This window comes from Danio aesculapii, chromosome 23 (assembly GCF_903798145.1).
Source record: "Danio aesculapii chromosome 23, fDanAes4.1, whole genome shotgun sequence".
Lineage (NCBI taxonomy): Eukaryota > Metazoa > Chordata > Actinopteri > Cypriniformes > Danionidae > Danio > Danio aesculapii.
The window spans coordinates 37,001,711-37,022,558 of NC_079457.1; the positions used below are offsets into that span (position 1 = coordinate 37,001,711).

A 20,848-nucleotide genomic window follows, 5' to 3' on the forward strand; every position below is an offset into this window, starting at 1 on the left:
GAATGGCCCTCAGAAGCAGAAGATCTAGGCTATTTTTCCTTTGAATAACGGAGTCATGTTATTAATCAAATGTGTGTACGTGAATAATATATATTACAAATTATGTACAGTTGAAGTCAGAATTATTAGCCCCACTGAATTATTAGCCCCCCTGTTTATTTATTCCATAGTTTCTGTTGAATGAAGAGATTTCTTCAACATATTTCTAAACATAATAGTTTTAATAACTCATCTCTAATAACTGAATTATTTTTCCCTTAAATAATATTTGAGTAAACAATAAAGTAAATAATATTTGACTAGATATTTTTCAAGAAACTTCTATACAGCTTAAAGTGACAGTTAAAGGCTTAACTAGGTTAATTAGGTTAAATAGGCAGGTTAGGGCAATTTGGCAAGTTATATTTATAATGATAATTTGTTGTGTAGACTATCGGAAAAAAATATAGCTTGAAGGGGCTAATCATTTTGACCTTAAAATAACTTTTAAAAAATTGAAAACTGCTTTTATTCTAGCCGATATAAAACAAATAAGACTTTCTCCAGAAGAAAAATTATTATTAGACATACTGTGAAAATTTCCTTGCTCTGTTAAACATCATTTGGGAAATATTTAAAATAGAAAAAACAATTCAAAGGGGGGCTAATAATTCTGACTTCAACTGTATATAGTTTATATATAAATGTATATGTATATATAATGTAATAAATATATATAAATAAAAAAAAAAATATATATATATATATATATATATATATATATATATATATATATATATATATATATATATATATATATATATATATATATATATATATATATTGCTACAGCCATATCACCCTGCAGCCCAAGACCTGGGCCTGGTCAGTAACTGGATGAGAGACCACATGGGAAAACTAGGTTACTTTTGGAAGTGGTGTTAGAGAGGCCAGCAGGGGGGCGCTCAACCTGCGGTCTGTGTGAGTCCTAATGCCCCAGTAAAAGTGAAGGGGACACTATACTGTTAGTGGGATCCGTCTTTCGGAAGAGACGTTAAACCGAGGTCCTGACTATCTGTGGTCATTAAAAATTCCATGGCACTTCTCGTAAAGAGTAGGGGTGTAAACCCGGTGTCCTGGCCAAAGTCCCTCAATTGGCCCTTACCTATCATGGCCTCCCAATCATCCCTATCCACCAAATTGGCTCTATCACTGTCTTTTTCCTCCACCAATAGCTGGTGTCTGGTGAGCTGACTGGCGCCGTTGTCCTGTGGCTGCCGTCGCATCATCCAAGTGGATGCTGCACACTGGTGGTGGTGTGGAGAGACCCCCCTCATGATTGTGAAGCGCTTTGGGTGTTTGACCATACACGATAAATACGCTATATAAATACACATTATATTACAGTACATCACATTACATTACACATATATAGTGTATATATATGTTTACTTTATATATATAGTTGAAATCAGAATTATTAAACCCCATTTGATTTATTTCTTTTTTCTTTTTTCCAAAGCAAGGAAATTTTCACAGAATGTCTGATAATATTTTTTCTTCTGGAGAAAGTCTTATTTGTTTTATTTCGGCTAGAATAAATTTTTAAATTTGTTTAAAAATCATTTTAAGGTCAAAATTATTAGCCCCTTTGAGCTATATTTTTTCTGATTATTTACTGTCATCATGGCAAAGATAAAATAAATCAGTGATTAGAAATGAGTTATTAAAACTATTATGTTTAGAAATGTGTTGAAAAAAATCTCTCCATTATACAAAAGTTGGGGAAAAATAAAAAGGGAGGCTAATAATTCAGGGGTTTTAATAATTCTGACCTCAACTGTATATATGCAGGTGTCAACATTTAAAGTGAATCAAGACAGGAATGGGTGTTGTTGATTAGTTTTAGGAAATTTCCATTACCTTTTTTGATCCAATTCAAATGTTGACCAAATAATATAGGCCTACTGTACAATGTAATTTACAATGTAATCTGTGTATTTTGTTAAGTCAATCCATTTTGGATTCATTAAAATGTGTATATATTTCAGAATTTAATAGTTTATGAAATTAATGTAATCATTAATTTATTCATTCATTTTCTTTTCAGCTTAGTCCCTTTATTAATCAGGGGTTGCCACAGCGGAATGAACCGCCAATTTATCCAGCATATGTTTTACGCAGCGGATGCCCTTCCAGCCACAACCTACTGAAAAACCCATACACTCTCGCATTCACACACACGCACTATGACCAATTTTGCTTATTCAGAGGAAACCCAGGCAAACACGGGGAGAACATGCAAACTCCACACAGAAATGCCAACCGACCTTGTCGAACCAGCGACCTTCTTGTTGTGACGCGACAGTGCTAACCACTGAGCCATTGTGCCACCCCTAATGTAATGTAATGTAATGTAATGTGTAATGTAATTTTTCCCCACATATTGTTTAATACATAATGTTTCTTATTAGCATGTTCATTTAAAATAAATATTTTTTGTAACACTTTATTTTGATGGTGCATTTGAGCATTAGTACTGTCTGCTTAATATCAGTTGATATGCTCCTTCAACAGACATTTAACTGACTATAAGAAACTTTGCAAGTACATGTCAACTCACACTAATCTTAACCCCAACACTAACCCAACCTAACAGTCTACGTATAATGTAACGAGAATTGTTTGCCATGTAGATGCAATGTAACTTAAATTCAACAAATGGACCTTTAAATTAAAGTGTGACCATATTTTAACCATCCTATTTTATTTAGCATGAGTAGATATTTAATTTAAAAGTCAATGCATTTTAAAACAACGTATTATTCGTATTATTAGCATTAAAATGTATTTCTTTGTTTGTTTGTTTAATGAAGTGAACTGAAGCTATGCTTTTTTTATGACAAGTATCTTTTAATTTGTTTAAAAGTAAGTGCATTTTTAAACAAACCACACACCAGGAAATCAAGTCAGGACAAGTATTGACACACCCTGTCATATTCTCTGCAAATGAGCATTCATGTTATTTTTTTATTAAAGGGTTTGAAATCCATTAAGAATTAAAACTTGATTTGCAAACATTTAAGGCAGTCCCATTCCCCTTATTATCAGTTGAACAGTCTCTCAATCCCATTGGCCTATACAAACGAAGTATTATCTCTCCCCCCAGTGGTTAAAACTCAGATCGCATCTCTGAAACACTACAGTTATTATGCTGATTTTGTGGGTTGCTTTGAGAAGGTGGATAGATCAATATTTGCTCAGTTATTTTTTTAAATAGTTGCATTTTCTGGCCCTGCATAAATCACAAATCCATATGCTATCCATAGTCATTTGCAAATACAAATCATAAGATGTTATGGTTTTTTATATTCTCAATATAAAAATAGATATAATATGAGGCACACTTGGTGTACAATGAAATAACAAACAGTCCTTTTGCTGTTCTCACTGACCTGGTTCATCATATTTCATATGCAAACACTGACGTGAAGCCAACTCTGCGATGACTATGAGGATAGCACAAACTACTCTTTTTTTTTAAAGTACTCTTTATTGAGTAACTGCAGATTACTATGTGCTAGCTAGCTGCATGGTTCACACTATATACCACTCCATAAAGGATTAGTTCACCCAAATGAAAAACTCTGTTATTAATTACTCACCCTCATGTTGTTTCCATTCTTGGAGACCTTCATTTATTTTTAGAACACAAAATAACAAATTTTAGATGAAATCTGAGAGCTCTCTCTAGAGTTGCCAAGTCTGCAGTTTTCCAACATAATTGGGCTACCTTTAAGAGCTTGCTGCAGGTTGTTTTTATTGTGTGGGTTAAAGGTTTGACACATTAGATCAATTATATATATGTGCTTGCATTGAAATATTTTACTCTACCAAATTATTATATATATATATATATATATATATATATATATATATATATATATATATATATATATATATATATATATATATATATATATATATATATATATATATATATATATATATTAATCATAATTATTTTCTACCAATCATAAAAATGGCAGTCACATCATGAGAGACATCATACCAGCTAATCGTGCAGTCAATAAGAGGATTTTTTTAAGGTTACGACATTTTTTACATTTCTAGTATACAGTTATTCTCAAACCAAAACATATGTATAGTATATAATGTATAATCTGGATATTACATACAGTGATGTAAATATAATGTATATTTTTTGAATGGAAGGTGGCATATTTTGAGTATTGATATTATTAGACTAGGTTTGATTGACTATTGGGCTAGTATTGTAGTAAACTCTGTTGCCTGCATCCCTGGCTTCCTTATCCTCAACAGACAACGGACGAAAGACATTTAGTGTTGCCAGATTGGGCGGTTAATAAAATTTGGGCTGTTTTGAAACGTAAATTCTATATATCACTTATTCAACAAAACATAACTGTGCGCTCCTACTCTATTCAGCTAGTAGTGACCAGTGCATTGCGCAAACCGTGTGGGCCCACCTGCAAGAGTTGAAGGAAAGTTGAAAATCTGACTCCTGTTCGTGTGCACGTGCATCACGCAGCGCCTGCAGTTAAACTTACAGCAGTTATCATGGCACTTATTGATGATTTTTTTCTACAATTGACAGCAAGAACAAACATAGAAGCATTGTCTGATTGAAAAGCAGCACCTAATAATGTTCAAAAGAATTTAAACACCAAAATGGGACGAATTTATAGCCCATTTTGAAAATAAAACATACTCGAATAGGTAGTGTAATCTACATAGCAATAAGTGCAGTGTGTGGGTGAGAGAGGGTTTCGATGTGGTTCTGTGACTGATGGTGTTGGTATGGTTAAAAATGATGACAGTTAAAATAACTAGGTTAATTTTGATTTAAATCAATTAAACTTAATTAGAATATTACTCTAATATTTTGTGCGTTTTTTTTGTGTGTGTGTTTGGGCGGGTTTTGGACAGCTTTTGGGCTGGAAAAAGTAAACTATATCTGGCAACACTGAAGACATTCAACAACCAGAAAAGGAACCAAAATATTTAATCCGACCCCAGCGATTCAACTATCATACAAAGCTTCAAAAACAATTTTGTGCTATCAAAAAACTATTAAAAGCACATTGATTGCCAAAGTCTTCCACTTCAGAACAGGCTGCGTGTTTGCTATGCGCAATACAATGCTTGCATGTTTCACTGCTGACTCTAATAGCATTTACGTCATATGAACATACAGCAGTGTGTCACATGAAATGTTTCGACCATGTTTTTTGTTTCATTTCTGGACTTTGAATGAGTCAGGACTATTAATGTCTATGAAGGATGAGGGAACTCCTGAATGTAATAACATGCTCACTTTGTAAAACTGCTTTGGGAACCTGAACTTGAATTGAATACAAGTGTGTCAGTTGAAGTGTGTCAAGTTTATGAGCAGATCTTGACTCTGCAGTTTTTTTCTCCTGTGTTTTTAGTACTGCTTTTGGTTAGAGAGTGTGTGGAAACTGAAGAATTTAGAGGTACATTGCAAATGTGTAAAGGCTTGTGAGAAAAACGATGCTAATTAAACAACACCATGGTTTTTAGAAGAGCTCTATATACTCTGTGTTCTCTGAGGAACCTATTGTATAGGTTTCTGTAAGACCTCTGCTTCCTGTTAGTGTTTTTATCAGTAACCACATCATGAAAGACAGGTTTAGTGGCACTTCATGAAAGGAAGTGGCAACCAGTATTTTTTTCATCTGTGTAATTATGCATATACTGTACAGTTACTGGCTACTTTATTGGGCACACAACAGCTTGTCAATGTAAAGATCTAATCAGCTAATCACATGGCAGCAATTCTTGTATGTGGTTGTGGTCAAGATGATCTGCTAAAGTTCAAACCAAACATTAGAAAGTGGAAGGAAGATGAGTTAATTGACTTTGAATACTGGAATCAGACATAATAGGCTTAGTCACTCAGAAACTGCTGATCTACTCATATTTACATGTCCAACCATCTCTTACAGAGAATGGTCTTAAAGGGTGAAAACATCCAATAAATGACGTTCTATGGCTGAAAATGCCTTCCTGCTGCAAGAGGCCAGAGCAGAATGACCAGAATATCTAGAAAAACAATAGCTCAAATAACCACTCGCTACAACTGAAGTTGCAGAAGAACATCTCTGAACACACACGATAGTTAAACTTTGAAGCAGATGAGCTACAGCAGCAGAAGAATTAACCACTGCCAATCCTGAGAATAGCTAGTATTATTCACACATGCAGGCTCACTAAAGACGGACAATTGAAGACTAGTAGAAATTTGCCAGGTTTGATAAATCCCAATTACTACTGCATTCAGACGGCGGTGTGAGCATTTAAACAACATGAAAGGATTACTCCACACAATGTCTTGCATCAACTGTTCCGGATGATGATAAGGGGCAGTTTTTCCTGTCATTGTTTGTGCCTCTTTAAAATGTCACGGCCTACCTGAGCATTTTTGCTGACATCTCTATCTGATTATGACCACAGCGAAGCCATCTTGTGAGGGCTTTCCCAGCAAGATAGCATGTCATGTCAAAAAAGAGGATTCCAGCACTACTTGTGATAAAGGAGATACATATATAGATAATACATATGTATTTTAGCTTGAAAGCCTTACTCAGGGTATTAGACACACACCATACAAAGACATTTAAAAAGTATACACCTCCATCTTGGAATACCTATTGACAAATTACCAACACCCCATATAATCTGACCAGTGTTGCCAGATGTAGCTCGCTAATTCCAGCCCAAAAACTATCCAAAACCCGAAAATGCAAAAAGACCCACCCAGTCATCTAGAAATCTCTTAGTGTGTGTGTGCAGGGGGTATGGGCGCTGGGGCATGTTATAATGTTCGGCAGAATCACGCTCGGGGGGCCGGGGGGGGGGGGGGGGGTGTTCCCTATGTTGCAGGGGGCGGACATTACATTGCAAAACCGCCCAAATTTTCACTAGCCGCCTATGTCCTTTTTTACCACCCAATATGGCAACGGTGAATCTGACTCAAATCACCACACTGACTATGCTTACATGGACATCAGTAATCGAATTATTTGCCTTAATCACAATAAGACAATACTATATTTATATAAATAGTCTAGATCATTGCAAACAGGTGTAACCAAATCAAGGAAATGTGATGGAGCCGTACACATATCACAGTCATTCTGCTTTTACTGAATCTTTTGGTTTTGTTACCAAAACCAAAATACAGAGAGCCACTTGCATCCATTTGCATCATTCTGGCGTAATAATTAAAAAACTTGCTAGAGCATGCAAAACAAACAAAACAAACAAAAAAAACATTAAAAACATTCAGAACATCATGCAATGTTTGCAGAAGTTGTTTTTGGTGGAGACAAGCAGACATTATCACTGTTGGCATTGGGTCAGTCCCTCTTGTCACCAAGGTATGTGAAACACACACACACACACACACACACACACACACACACACACACACACACAAGAATGAACATTATAAAAACTAAAGTTTGTTGTACAGTTGGTGGTTCACTTCCATTATTTGGTATGATTGCTTTCATATCAGAAGTGAACCGTACCAGAGCTCGCACGAACCGTACCCCAGACCACATCTTTCAGGCGGACTTGGGCACGGTTAATGGGTGAAGACACATTTACGCTAGCTTAACGTATCGTACTTTGACGTCAAATGAGCCCGGGTGCGGATCAAAAGTGCTAGTGTGAAAGCACTCTGAGTCTGAATGGAGAACGTCCTCATAGTACGTCATCAAACCTGGAGTTAAAAACAACAGCAGTGCATTATACATTATAGTTAAATAATATATTAAATATAATTAGATTGTTTCATATACTAGCAACATTTCAGCTATTAAACAATACATTTGCTAGATTTTTGTTCATGTTAAAAATAAATAAATAACAGATTCTTTTTAGAAAAACGTCTGTTGCTTGTCATCACGTTTGATGATTTGGGGCTCATAGTTCTTGGTTTTGGTTTTTCTATGATTACAGTTCAACCACTAAAGTCAGATGGGATGTTTTTGGGGAGTTTTTTATGTCTCGAGACTGTTGCTGTCTATGGAGTCTGAGGGAGCTCTCAGATATCATCTAAAATATCTTAATTTGTGTTCTGAAGATGAATGAAGGACTCAGGAGATTAGAACAACTTGAGCGTGAGTAATTAATAACGTTATTTTCATTTTTGGGTGAACTAACACAACAGTGAGCTCAAATGGCCTCAACAGATCAGCATGTTCTAAGTCACTTGAGCACTTTTGGGATACACTGGAACAGAAGATTTGCATCATGGTCATGCAGCTGACAAATCTGCATGATGCTGTAATGACAATATGGACCAGTGTCAAATGCTTTCAGCTCCTTGTTGACAAAAGATAGTCCAGCACAGTACTAGCAATGTGAACCAAAAGAAAAGAGAAGGTGCAAGTTCTGTCCATCTGTTCTTGGAGGCAGGTCTAAACATGAATTTAAAGTTTGCATTTGAATTGAAGAGGCCACATTTAAGTAGACTAAATCCCTAAACATCACCAGAAGAGTTCATTTAATTTAAATGTACACAAAATATAGGGCGAGTTTTCTTTTTACACTGACTTGCTATATAACATTTTGTAATCAAAACACAATTGTTGTTTGTCTGTTGTTAAACCGGTTTTTGGCAGAAACCATGGTTCAACATTCCACAGAAAAACAATGGATTTCCTCTTTTATCTTGTTTTTTATCAATTATTATCATAAATTTACTTCGAATTCCAAGTTTAAATTAAGGGTACTGCATTAAATACAGATCTCTGTGATTAATATCGCCTAATAAATGTGCGGTTTCTTTGCTTTTTTCTCCACATATTATTAACTTAACATAAGATACTATAGCAAAACCATGGTTAATCATCTGCAAAGAAAAAAAAATCTGGAGCTTCTTCAAGACTGCATTTCAAGGAGTTTTTGAAGGCCGGTTTTGCATAGCAGCATGGCGTCTTGGCACAGATCATTCAGTCTGCTTATAATTTTTGTAAAATGTAATACTTTAAAATGAAGTTTCCTTCACACGGTTAAGTGCATTTAAAAAGCCTGCAATAAACTTGCACATGTCACTTCAGTAAAGCTTTTAAAGAAATGCATCTTTGGTTCCTTGAACAAATCAAAGCAGAATAAAGCGGCTTTGTGTGTCTAAAGGTTCTCTATATCCTTCTGAGGATTTTTTTTTCTTTGTGGCCGGGCAGGTTTTGTGGGATTTCAGTAGGACCGGTTTATCCAGGAGAGAACTGGTGTTTGTGTGCCACGGCGAGGAACTGCTCAAACCTGTTCTCCTCGTCAGTAGGGAGGCGAAGGAGGGGCAGCTTGGAGAGGAGGAGGAGGAGGAGAGGAGTGCAGGGCGTATGAAAAAAAAACTGTTTTTTTACCTTTACTCTTTATTTCGCTGTCATTCTCCATAGTTTGGAATCTGACTTTGTGGGGGGCTCTGCAGGACACCGGTGTGACGAGGAGGCGACCGCGGCGCGTGATTGGCAGGTGACGTGATTGACGTCCACAAGGTGGCACGGGGTGAGCGAACTCCTCATTTCACCTCAGCGCACCACATTGATCTTGAGCTTTTGATGTTATTTATTAAGCTGGTGCAGGATATGATCAGTCATGTTTACTTACTATTTCATGTCAAAATCATTTCCAGTCCATAAGTTTCCATGTGAAACTTAATCAATCATTACTCAAGCTATTTCATTTGGGTGGGGAGACTTGCTTCTTTATTAAATAAGTGAAATGACTCAGTTTTAGTTTTGCATTCTATTTTACTCATTTACATCTGTATTTAGTATTAGCATAATGCTTTTTTATGTTAATCAGTTTCATATTAATTAACAATATTTGTTCACACTTATTTGGAGGCCTTAACTATTAGGCATTGGTAAATAATATACTAATTATTGTGTGCACTATATAGCAATATGCATTAACATGATGGTGTATCATTGCAATTAAAGTACCTACATTTAATTCATATTTGTAGTTACGATTATTGTAAACATGAAACACTATAAACCTAACCCTAAACATCTACACCTCAAACTAATGAACAAGTACACTGTAAAAAATGATATGATCAATCAGTCATGACAACATATTTTTAGGTCATTGCATCTTATTAAACTATAAGTTAATCTAAGTTTAAAATTAATTTTATATGTTATGCAAGCTGCTTTAAGGAAGTTTAACATAATATCAGTTCAATGGACTCATGAGATTAATTTAATTCAACTTAAAAAATACAAGGCAGCAGCGTATGCACATTTACAGATTAACATACAATTACACAGTGAATACATCCACATCTTGTGGGCATTTAATGTTAGTACTTAGTAGTCAGCTAATATATAAAATAGTCTAAAAACAAGATGTTTTTATCATAAATAAACTTATTTTTAACATATATTTTGATATGAAAGCCCTTTATTTTGATGTGTCCTTGTTACAGTGTACCGATTGCAAAATTAATTATATATTACTATATGGTTAGGGTTTTCCCAGAGATGGGTTGCAGCTGGAAGGGCATCCGCTGCGTAAAACATGTGCTGGATAAGTTGGCGGTTCATTCCGCTGTGGCGACCCCAGATTAATAAAGGGACTAAGCCGAAAAAAAAATGAATAAATGAATGAATGAATATGGTTAGGGTTAGATTGTAAGTTTAGTTGCATGTAATTATGCATAATTGATTGTAATTACTATTGGACAGTAGGTAGATAGAACATGTGCAACATAAACACCTTAAAATATAATGCTAAGTTGAATACTAACAACAATGCATGTCTAGAGAGTTAGTCCACTAACACTGACAGTGTGTCATGTTCACACTTTACCATTTGTTTGCAACTTCCTCCCTCTCACTCACTCACTGTCTCATTCTCTCTCACAGTTTTGATTGTTATGCCCTTGGTAATATGCTAAATCATTTTAAATCATAATTAGCCAGAAGGCTTTAGCATGTAAAACACAAAGTGCAATAAACTAGCACATAAAACTAGCAAAATCAGAGTGTTTTTAAACAAAACTATTAAAAAGTGATTATTGAATACTAATTCACTGTAATACCCAAAAAGTTAACTCACGGTAAAAGGCAACTCAAACCATTTGAGGATTGCAACAAATCATTTGCGTTCAAAACCTACTCCTAATGAGTACTGGGAACTTAATCCATTTGAGTAAATGAAGCAATTTGAGCACAGTAAAACCCAATAAATGAAGAGAACTCAAACCAACCGAGTACTGTAAAACCCAATAAGTTAAGGCAACTCAAATCATTTAAGGAAACTGATTGCAACAAACCATTTGAGTAAAAAAACAACTCTATATGAGTACTGTGAACTTACTCCATTTAAGTTAAAGGGATGACGTATTTAATTAACTCATTACCTTCAACACTGAATTCAAAACTCTTTTCAAATCAGTAGAATTAACTTTCAGTCAATTTTGAGTTAACTACACACATTTTATTTTATAAAGTTGACTGTTGGCTTTCACAGTGTAGTATCTCCTCTGACAATCTGTCTTGTTCACTGATATATTTGATTGCAACCCCCTTTTTCTCTTGCTTGCTTGCTTGTATTGTGTGTCTCATTCAGATTTTGCTGACCTGCCCTTCTTTTCATGCTACAGTATATGATGTGAAATTAATATTGCAAAACACAATGTCAAAAAACAAAAACCTAGCAAAAATCATAGGCAGTGGTTGCGAAATATCAGACCTGATCCACAATTCATCTCAGAAGCATACTTTCTCATGTATATTAATATTATTATTCTGCCTCAGGCCTGCTCAAAGACTCCACCTGTCAGTCCTTCTGATGAATTTTGGTTGTTAATGATCAGATATGGTATATAACACATATACTGTGCCACTTATTTAGTGGCACTGTGCATGACCTCTGACCCCTAATGTCAAGGTCACTGAGAATCAAAGGTTAGATCTTACCCCTGTTTGTATGGTAAACCAACACAGTTATATTCTAAAAACGTTAGTAATCATATTTTGCGAAGTCAGCTTTTAGGAGTGTTTAAAATATCAATTTGTGTATGTGTGTGCGTTTGTGTGGGTAAATGTGTGTGAAAAGTGAGGTCTGCAGTTCTGACAGACAGGTTCCCTCTTGCTCATTCTGCTGTAACGTTCAAAACTGTTAGCTAACATATCCTGACATGCAGAGAGAGTGAAAGAGCAGGCGAAAATCACTCAGATCAAAATGAAAAAAAAAATTGCAAAGGGAAGGGGGGGGGGGGGGTAATGACAACCGCACCCTCCTATGAGCCCTCGGTGGTGTATCTCCACAGGCATAAGCCTTGCAGAGTAGTGTAAAACCTGTTATGAAGAATAATGTATTCAGATGTTTATATGCCACTTTGCAGCACAGTTTCTCATAAAAAAACAGCACTTCTCATTCTCACTTCATTTCTCATAAAAAAGCAATCCTCTCATAAAATGTGTTTATGTTCCATCAGCTTTAAGTGAGCACTATACACGTTTTTTTGTAAATAGGCTCATTTATAATCATCCTACAGTTAAACAGTTGAGTTTTACATTTTTTTTACTCTTTCAGCTGATCTCTGGGTCTGAAGGTAGCATTTTTAGCTTAGCTTAGCATATCAGATTAGACCATTAGCATCTCGCTCAAAAATGAACAAAGAGTTTCAATAATTTTCCTATTTAAGGCTTGAGCCTTCTATAGTTGCATTGTATACTAAGATAGGCAGAAAATGAAAAGTTGCTATTTTCAAGGCCGATGTGGTCAGGAACTATACTCTCATTTTGGCGTAATAATCGAAAACTTGCTGCAGCAGGCAAAATTATATTACGCAGTACCTGAAAATAGTCTCCATCTAGGTAACTTTCAACATGGTCACTGATTATGTTGTCAGAAGCTACCCGATTTTCATGTGCTGTATATTATCATTGCGCCTACTGCAGCCATGGTATGGCAGCAAAGTTCCTTGATTATTACACCAGAATGAGAATATAAAATTCCTAATCACATTAGCCTAGAAAATAGCAACTTTCATCACATGATGTAGCTATACAGATTTTAAAGCTGACAAGCTTTAAAACTGAAAATGATCTAAACACTTTGGTAATTTTTTGAGCGTGATGCTAATGGTCTAATCCAATTCAATGATCTATGCTAAGCTAAGCTAAAAGTGCTCCAATCTAACCCGCAGATCATTTGAATATATTTAAAAGTGATAAAACTTAACTAGGCATCACAGTGGCAAAGTGGGTAGCGCTGACGCCTCACAGCAAGAAGGTGGCTGGCTCGAGCCCCAGCTGGGTAAGTTGGCATTTCTGTGTGGTCTGCATGTTCTCCTCCTTTTCGCGTGGGTTTCCTCCGGGTGCTCCGGTTTCCCCCACAGTCCAAAAACATGTGGTATAGGTGAATTGAATAAATTAAATTGGCCGTAGTGTGTGTGTGTGAATGAGAATGTATGGGTGTTTCCCAGTGATTGGTTGCAGCTGGTAGGGCATTCGCTGCGTAAAACATATGCTTGATAAGTTAGCGGTTCATTTTGCTGTGGTGTCCCCAGATTAATAAAGGGACTAAGCCGAAAATGAATGAATGAATAAATAAAACTCAACTATTTAACTCTAGGGGACTGGTAAAATTAATCTGTTTTCAAAAACAGGTGATCGTTTCTTTAAGAAACACTAGGCAGTGTTACTGGAAAATGTTTCTTGGCATGTAGGTAAAATTAATGCTTTTTGTTTTATATTGGTCAGTCTGATCACAAGTATATGACACTACATAGGTGTTAACAATGGCAGAAATGTGTTGACTTCCTGAAGTAGTCAAAAACAAACACACTTAAATTGTATCCGTTGGTTTATTTTATTTGTTTTTTTATTTAACAGAGACAATACACTTGACATTGTTATACAAAGACAACCGATGCTGCATACATATAGCATAAAGCTAATTTGCAGCCCTCGTCCCTGGTTAGGCTTTACATAAAAAAACACAATACAACAAACATATACAGTATCTACTGAGCCACAAACATAAAATGTAAGCCAATCTGCATACTAAAGAGAAATCTGACCAACCTGAAAGAATTCTTAGTTGAACTTAGGTTAGTTGAATGCATTCAATCTGTCACCCAAAAACACCTAATTTCTGTCTATTGAACTCATTTTTAAATATTACATGATGCATTATTGAAGCACGCCTACAGTATATGCATCTAATATGCATACATTTTCTTTGAAAGCATGAAAAAAGTAAAAAGTACAATGCCTTGTTATTAGCTGTGATTCTAACACAAACCCACAGTGTTTGGCCTAGTTTTGTGGCTATTAGAGTTGAAAAATGCGCTTCATATCGTTTACAAATTTCTCATTTTGCATAATGTATACATTATGTCCACTTATTAAATAAGAATAAACCCAACCATACACTATTCCGTCGAAAAATAAGGTAATGGTCAAATGTGGACCAAAGAGAGACATTAAAACACTATATTTGTCTTTCTGTGATCTGACTGAACAAACACAGGTTTAAAATATAGATATTCACATAAATTCACAGTGCATTTAAGTAAATTTAACATTGGTCTATGTGAATCCACATCAACAATGGTGATCTGTATATCTGTAATTGGTTTATATACACTACCTGACAGAAGTCTTGTCATCGATGCCAGTTGTAAAATCAACAAATAATGACTTGACTTCTAGTTGATCATTTGGAAAAGTGGCAGAAGGTTGATTTTTCTGATGAATCATCTGTTGAACTGCATCTCAATCATCACAAATACTGCAGAAGACCTATTGGAACATGGACCCAAGATTCTCACAGAGTTAGTCAATTAGTGAATTACAAATTAGTGAAGGAAAATCATGGTTGGGGTTACATTCTGTATGGGGGCATGTGAGAGATCTCCAGAGTGGATGGCAACATCAGCAGCCTGAGGTATCGAGACATTTGTGCTGCTCATTATATTACAAACTACAGAAGAGGGCGAATTCTTCAGCAGGATAGCACTCCTTCTCATACTTCAGCCTCCACATCAAAGTTCCTGAAAGCAAAGAAGGTCAAGGTTCTCCAGTATTGGCCAGGCCAGTCACCAGACATGAAGATTATTGAGCATGTGTGGGGTAAGATGAAGGAGGAGACATTAAAGATGAATCCAAAGAATCTTGATGAACTCTGGGAGTCCTGCAAGAACTATTTCTTTGTCATTCTTAAAGATGTATTAATAAGTTATTTGAGTCATTGCAGAGATGTAGGGATGCAGTCCTCCAAGCTCATGGGAGTCATACACAATATTAATTTATTGTCCACTGCACCATGACTTTATATTCTATACTGTACATTATTTCTGTTAAGTGACAAGACTTTTGTCTAAGCTCAGACCTTACTGTCCTAATTAAATAATTAAAAATCATGATCATATTTTATTTTGGCAAAATAAGCGTAATCTAGAGGCCTTTCATATAAGCCACTTCTCATACCAAATGGTCTACTAGAAGTCAAGCAATTATTTGGTGTTCCTAAAATTTGGATAGGCCTCAAGTCTATTGTCAGGTAGTGTATAGCGCAGCTCTATGAACTTAATATTTAGACTTTCACGTAGCATATCTCAATCAGAACCATTTTAAAAGCCGTCAGTGTGTAACATGATGGTTCATAAACACACTTCCTGATCCTGTTTGTTTTTTCAGCATCAGCGTGCACACACACACACACATTGTAGAAATGCTGTCCCTCCTTATTTCTTACTCTCTCTTTAACACACACATGTACATGCATACACAAATAAAGTTAGGCCTGCGGTGCTCACCTTGCAGAACCAGTTTGACAGGACCATGTTTTAATAGCCTTGGTATATATGACCGTAGAAATTTAAGCTCATATTTTAGCAGGTTAATCCAGGGCAACAGCAAAACACAAACTGGCACCAGTCACACCCTAATTATGCTTTGATTGAGAAAATAAAACTGTATTTCTTTTGGATTTACCATCGTTTTTTGCTTTATTTATAACTCTATTTTCAGGAAGACAAGCGAAGTGGAAGGTGTGCATGAACACCAGCATGGCTGTGGAAAGCTTTCCTGAGCTCCTGCAGAAACTGCGAGAGGTCCATGACAATGAGTTAGAAGGTATTTATTTGTATTGATCAAAAGGTATGCATGACCATATCTGTATTGCTGACACAAAATAAGGTAAAAACTGCCATTTCTTCCTAATATACCATGTAAAATGGTTTATTATGCATTGATGAGCCAAATAAGTATGACCAAACACAGGGGAAGTGAATATCGTTGATCATTAACAAGGTCACAAATTAAGCCCTGGGTAGATGACATGCAGGAAATAGGCAGGATAAAAAGATCTGAGTGATTTTGACCCTTTAAAGGGACAGTTCACTCAAAAATGTTAAATCGGTCATCATTTTCTCACTTGCTCAAAACCTATTTAAGTTTCTTTCTTCATTTGAACAAAAAAGCATATGTTTTGAAAAATGCTGGTTGCTGGCACCCATTAAATTCCATAAGCTGTGTCTCATTTCAGAGGCTGCATCCTCCGAAGGACTCCAAAGTCCACACAAGCCAAACCGAGCATTTTGAAATAAGACAATCTAGCCTACAGAGAACAGATCTCTTCACCTAGCAATCATAACAGCTGCTGTTAACTTAAAGTCAAGTGCTATTTTGGGGTTTCTGCCTGGATTTTGCTTACCCAAATTCAAAAGCTTCCCATATTCACATGCAAAGGTGTAAATGCAAACGTTGGGTATCATTTAAAAAAAAAACTGAATTTTCATAAAACACTTTTGAAAGTGATAATTGTATATGTTGTCTGTGTTATAATAAACCCCTCCAAAAAAGAGGCTCTTTTTTGTAAACTCAAATTTGAAAGTGTACCTTTTAGGTTCTGTGTGGTCTAGGTTGCTGTAAATAATTTTGGTGGTTCCTGCACCTGTCAGTAATCATAGGAAAAAAGAAAGATGTGTCCATCATAATCTATGCAAAAGTTATTCTATTCCAACTGATGAGGGAATGGAACCACTTATTGGGCCAGTACGGACCTTTAAAATTTAAAGAATGCAAAAGTAAATTACGTCATGGACCTGGTACCGGGTACGCAGAGTTAATAAGCAGTAATAAAATTAGACTTTTTTTATCAGAGTGATTTTAAAACTTATTTTAAGCAATCTGAAGTCAAAGCAAGGTTTACGGAAGCTGAAAATATAATTCCTTAGATCCATACATGTACACATAAAAATGTAATCTGTCTATAAATTTACTTTTTAGTAAGACGTGTCATACTCTTTTTGTTTTTTAACATGTGTTTAGATGTCCAAGTAAAATAAAACCTAATTCATACATTAAATCCGGAGTTTCATTTTAAAAATGTCTTGCCGTTATCATCACGCAATGAATCTTGAGACGTTCAAGGCCGTGAAGAATCCACCAGTCGTGTTCTTCATTACCTGGGAAACAAAGTATGCATCTTGAAGCTGCATTTGAAAGAGCCTTCTAATTTAAAAAAAAAAATGACAGCCTTTGTCGCGCCGCAATGACGCAGCTCCCTTCAAATGCATCATATAGAGGATGCAGTCTCTGAAATGAGACACAGCTATAGTCTTTTTTTTCCTTCAATGGAAATCATTGGATCTCAGCAAACACCATTTTTCTAAATATCTTCTTTTGTGTTCAACAGAAAAAATAATCTAATGAACCACATGAGGGATAATAAATTATTAATTTTTGGGAGAACTATTTATTTAATTCTAAATATATTTTTTTTGGTTGCTCCTGCAACTATCCTGCATAGTCCCGGGCAACAGAAGCACTACTTTTGAACAGTCACACAGAGTAAATCACACTCATCTCACATAATCACTGGCCAATCAGAATGTCTGTTCACTAGTAAAAATGCCTACAATTGGTATGGAAGCCTTAAAACTAGATTTGTGCATCATTTGGGTTTTTAGGTACTTTCAAAAGTTTAAAAGCTTGAACCAAAGAGCCAAAAAATACACTGGAATATATTAAAGAACCTCTAAATTGAAAATAAGTCAATTTAAAATTATAATACATTCATGTAGAAGAATAAAAATGTGAGTAAATACAAAACACAAACAATTAACAGTAAAAGCTACCAAATTCAACAACAATATTTTCTCAGCTGACAATTTCAGGTTCTAAAAACTTCCTAAACATTCCCACTTAGTTGTAGAATGTGAATTTTGAATGTAAAAAATTTAAAACCATTCGGTTTTTTTTATGTATTAATTTTATTGTTATAATAAATATATATAATGTCTATATAATATGCAATATATAATGTATATAATAAACATGTATTAATGTTTTTGTAACATGTTCTCAGAACATTATTTAAAATGTTATTAGAACATTACATTTATGTTATATCAATGTTTAAGAAAGTTATTTTCTTTCAACTAGGGCTGAGTTATTAATTGAAATGAAAACGTTGTTGATCATACCTGCAATTGTCATACACATCATTGCAAATCATACACGGTTGTGTGTTCAGTTGTAAATCTCCTCTGAGAAAGAGAAACTCCAAACATGAAGAAACCCAGGAAATCCCCATAGCGCTGCGTTATAGACAGAGCTGCTTTCATGAAATTTCATGACTTACGACTGCAGAAGTTCTAAAGTGAGTTGGGAATAAAAAAATGCAATGAAACGTGGTATTCGCTATAAACATTAAATGTTAATAGACTCATTATAAACCTGACATTGTATTATGCAATAACTTAATGTGCCTGACTTTTTCACAAATGTTTTGATTTGTCAAAAAATATAGAGTAGCTTATGTCCATTGTTCATTTTTACGCACAAAATTGACAAAAACTCATCACATTTAAGATTATTTCTGTGGTTCTGTCCCTCCATTTCTTACCCCATTGTAAAACAAACACCGACCTGGTTTAGCGCTGACATCTTGTGGACAAACTAAGTAGTGGAAATAGAACTCAATACACGTGTGAGCTGCTCATTCATCTTATACACGGTTATAAACTTAATCTACATATGTTTGCAGGTTTAACAAATATTGCAAATGATTGTAACATTACAGGATACATATTTAAAATGTAGTCTACTGATTTCTTCATATAAAGAAGCTTGTTTACAATCATCAATGCCTCTGATTTCAAATGACAGCTTAGGCATTTAAATGGCAATGGAATGAACCAATGATTTGGTTCAATACATATCATTTTTATGAGTACCAGTGCCCCATTGGTATTTTTATCACATACGTTTTTTTGTACCCCACTGTAGTCGAAACTGGACTTTGGAAAACATCATCCTGCTGTTTACATTTGCAATTTTTACCCAGGGATTTGACTAATTGTTGCAGATCAGGCACACCCCTTTGACAATGCTGTTCCCATGATGGAAGTGGACTCTTTCAGCAGGATAATACACTCCACACCACACACACTTTTCAGAAATAGTTTTTTAAAAAGATATGATTAAGAATTCAAGGTGCTGCCCTGTCCTTTAAAGGCTCGAGATTTCAATTCAATTGAGATTTTCTGGCATGTTCTTGATCAAAAATTTCAATTAAAAGCAGATTCACCTCACAGGACTTATAGTAAAGTATCTCTTGCTAATGATTGGTCTTGAAGACTCCAAGCTCATTGCTGTTTGGGTAGCACATGGAGGACCAGCATGTGGGCAAGTGGTCATAATGTTTTGGGTTTTTGGTATAGACGCTCATCTGAGAATGACAAAATCATTTCAGATGGTGTCAATAATATTTGTTTTCCGTATCGTCTGGTTTTGTAATGACATGATGTGTTGAGGCAAACAGTGCATTAGTAGTTCTATGAATGTGGAATTGTAAGTTTTAGTTGAAAGATTACATTTTTGTGAAGCAAAACAAAAAAGAAAGTACTTAAACACGTTTGACTGCAGTTTCTAAGTACGGGGCAGTATGACGTCAAAAACTTTTGTCCTTTTCACACTAATGATATTTGCCTGGATATTATTGATTAACAACTTAATGCTGACTATGATTTGTAATCAAATGCATGTTGTTCTGATGTGGTCAGTTTGCTTTGTAGCTCATTTTGTACTAGATATACTTGTGATGCAGAGCATTCGTGATATAGTCTGGTGAAGCATGGTTCCTCAAAAGAAATAAAAGACATGTAAAATCAAGGTAAAACTATGTTGAGCCATTCACCTTTTTATTATGTTTGCTTTTGACAACAATATTGGTTGGGTTTAGTTAAATTTTAGCTTCGCTGGTTTAGTTTATGTGTACGACAAGCTCTGCCTTCTTGTGGACATGTTAAAGAATGATGACCATCTGAAACAAATGCACCCTAGCGACTACTCTAGTGCCCTCTAGTGGATTTAGCATCTGTAACATATGACAAAATGTACCGGGAGCAATGTGTAGGGGAAATACACAGTTTTAACCCAAAATGACTGTCAGTCTGTCAGATGAAGAAGAACCGGAGTCAGAAATTGAATTAGAATAAAGTTTGCTGAAGTTAGTTCGCAGTTTCATCAGCAAAAGACAGCCTTTACACTCGCAAAAATGTTAGTACGCCTCTCTGATTAACAACAACAGTTATACTCTCACATAACGTCATTAACTGCATCATACATAGACAGCAGGTGTTTCAACCTGATTGGTTATGAACACAGACAGACTAAGAAAATTTCAACATGTGTGTGCGCGTACAATTCTAAACAATATCTCAAGCATACAAATGTCAGACAGCCACTAGGCTATTTAGAGCTGACCCCAGACCTGTAAAATGGTCCATAAAGGAATAGAACACACACACACACACAAGTACAAT

General features: G+C 35.4%; 1 protein-coding gene across 1 annotated transcript in view; it reads left to right on the top strand.

Annotated features, from left to right (window-relative positions):
- Positions 1-9,422: 9,422 nt before the first annotated feature.
- The window catches only part of rbbp8l (retinoblastoma binding protein 8-like), a 28,814-nt gene continuing 17,388 nt past the window's right edge, over positions 9,423-20,848 (top strand). Inside the window, exons 1-2 of the mRNA XM_056449165.1 lie at positions 9,423-9,558; positions 16,047-16,151. Coding sequence (XP_056305140.1) covers positions 16,073-16,151 — 79 coding nt within the window. The 5' untranslated portion in view covers positions 9,423-9,558; positions 16,047-16,072. The remainder of the gene's footprint in view (positions 9,559-16,046; positions 16,152-20,848) is intronic.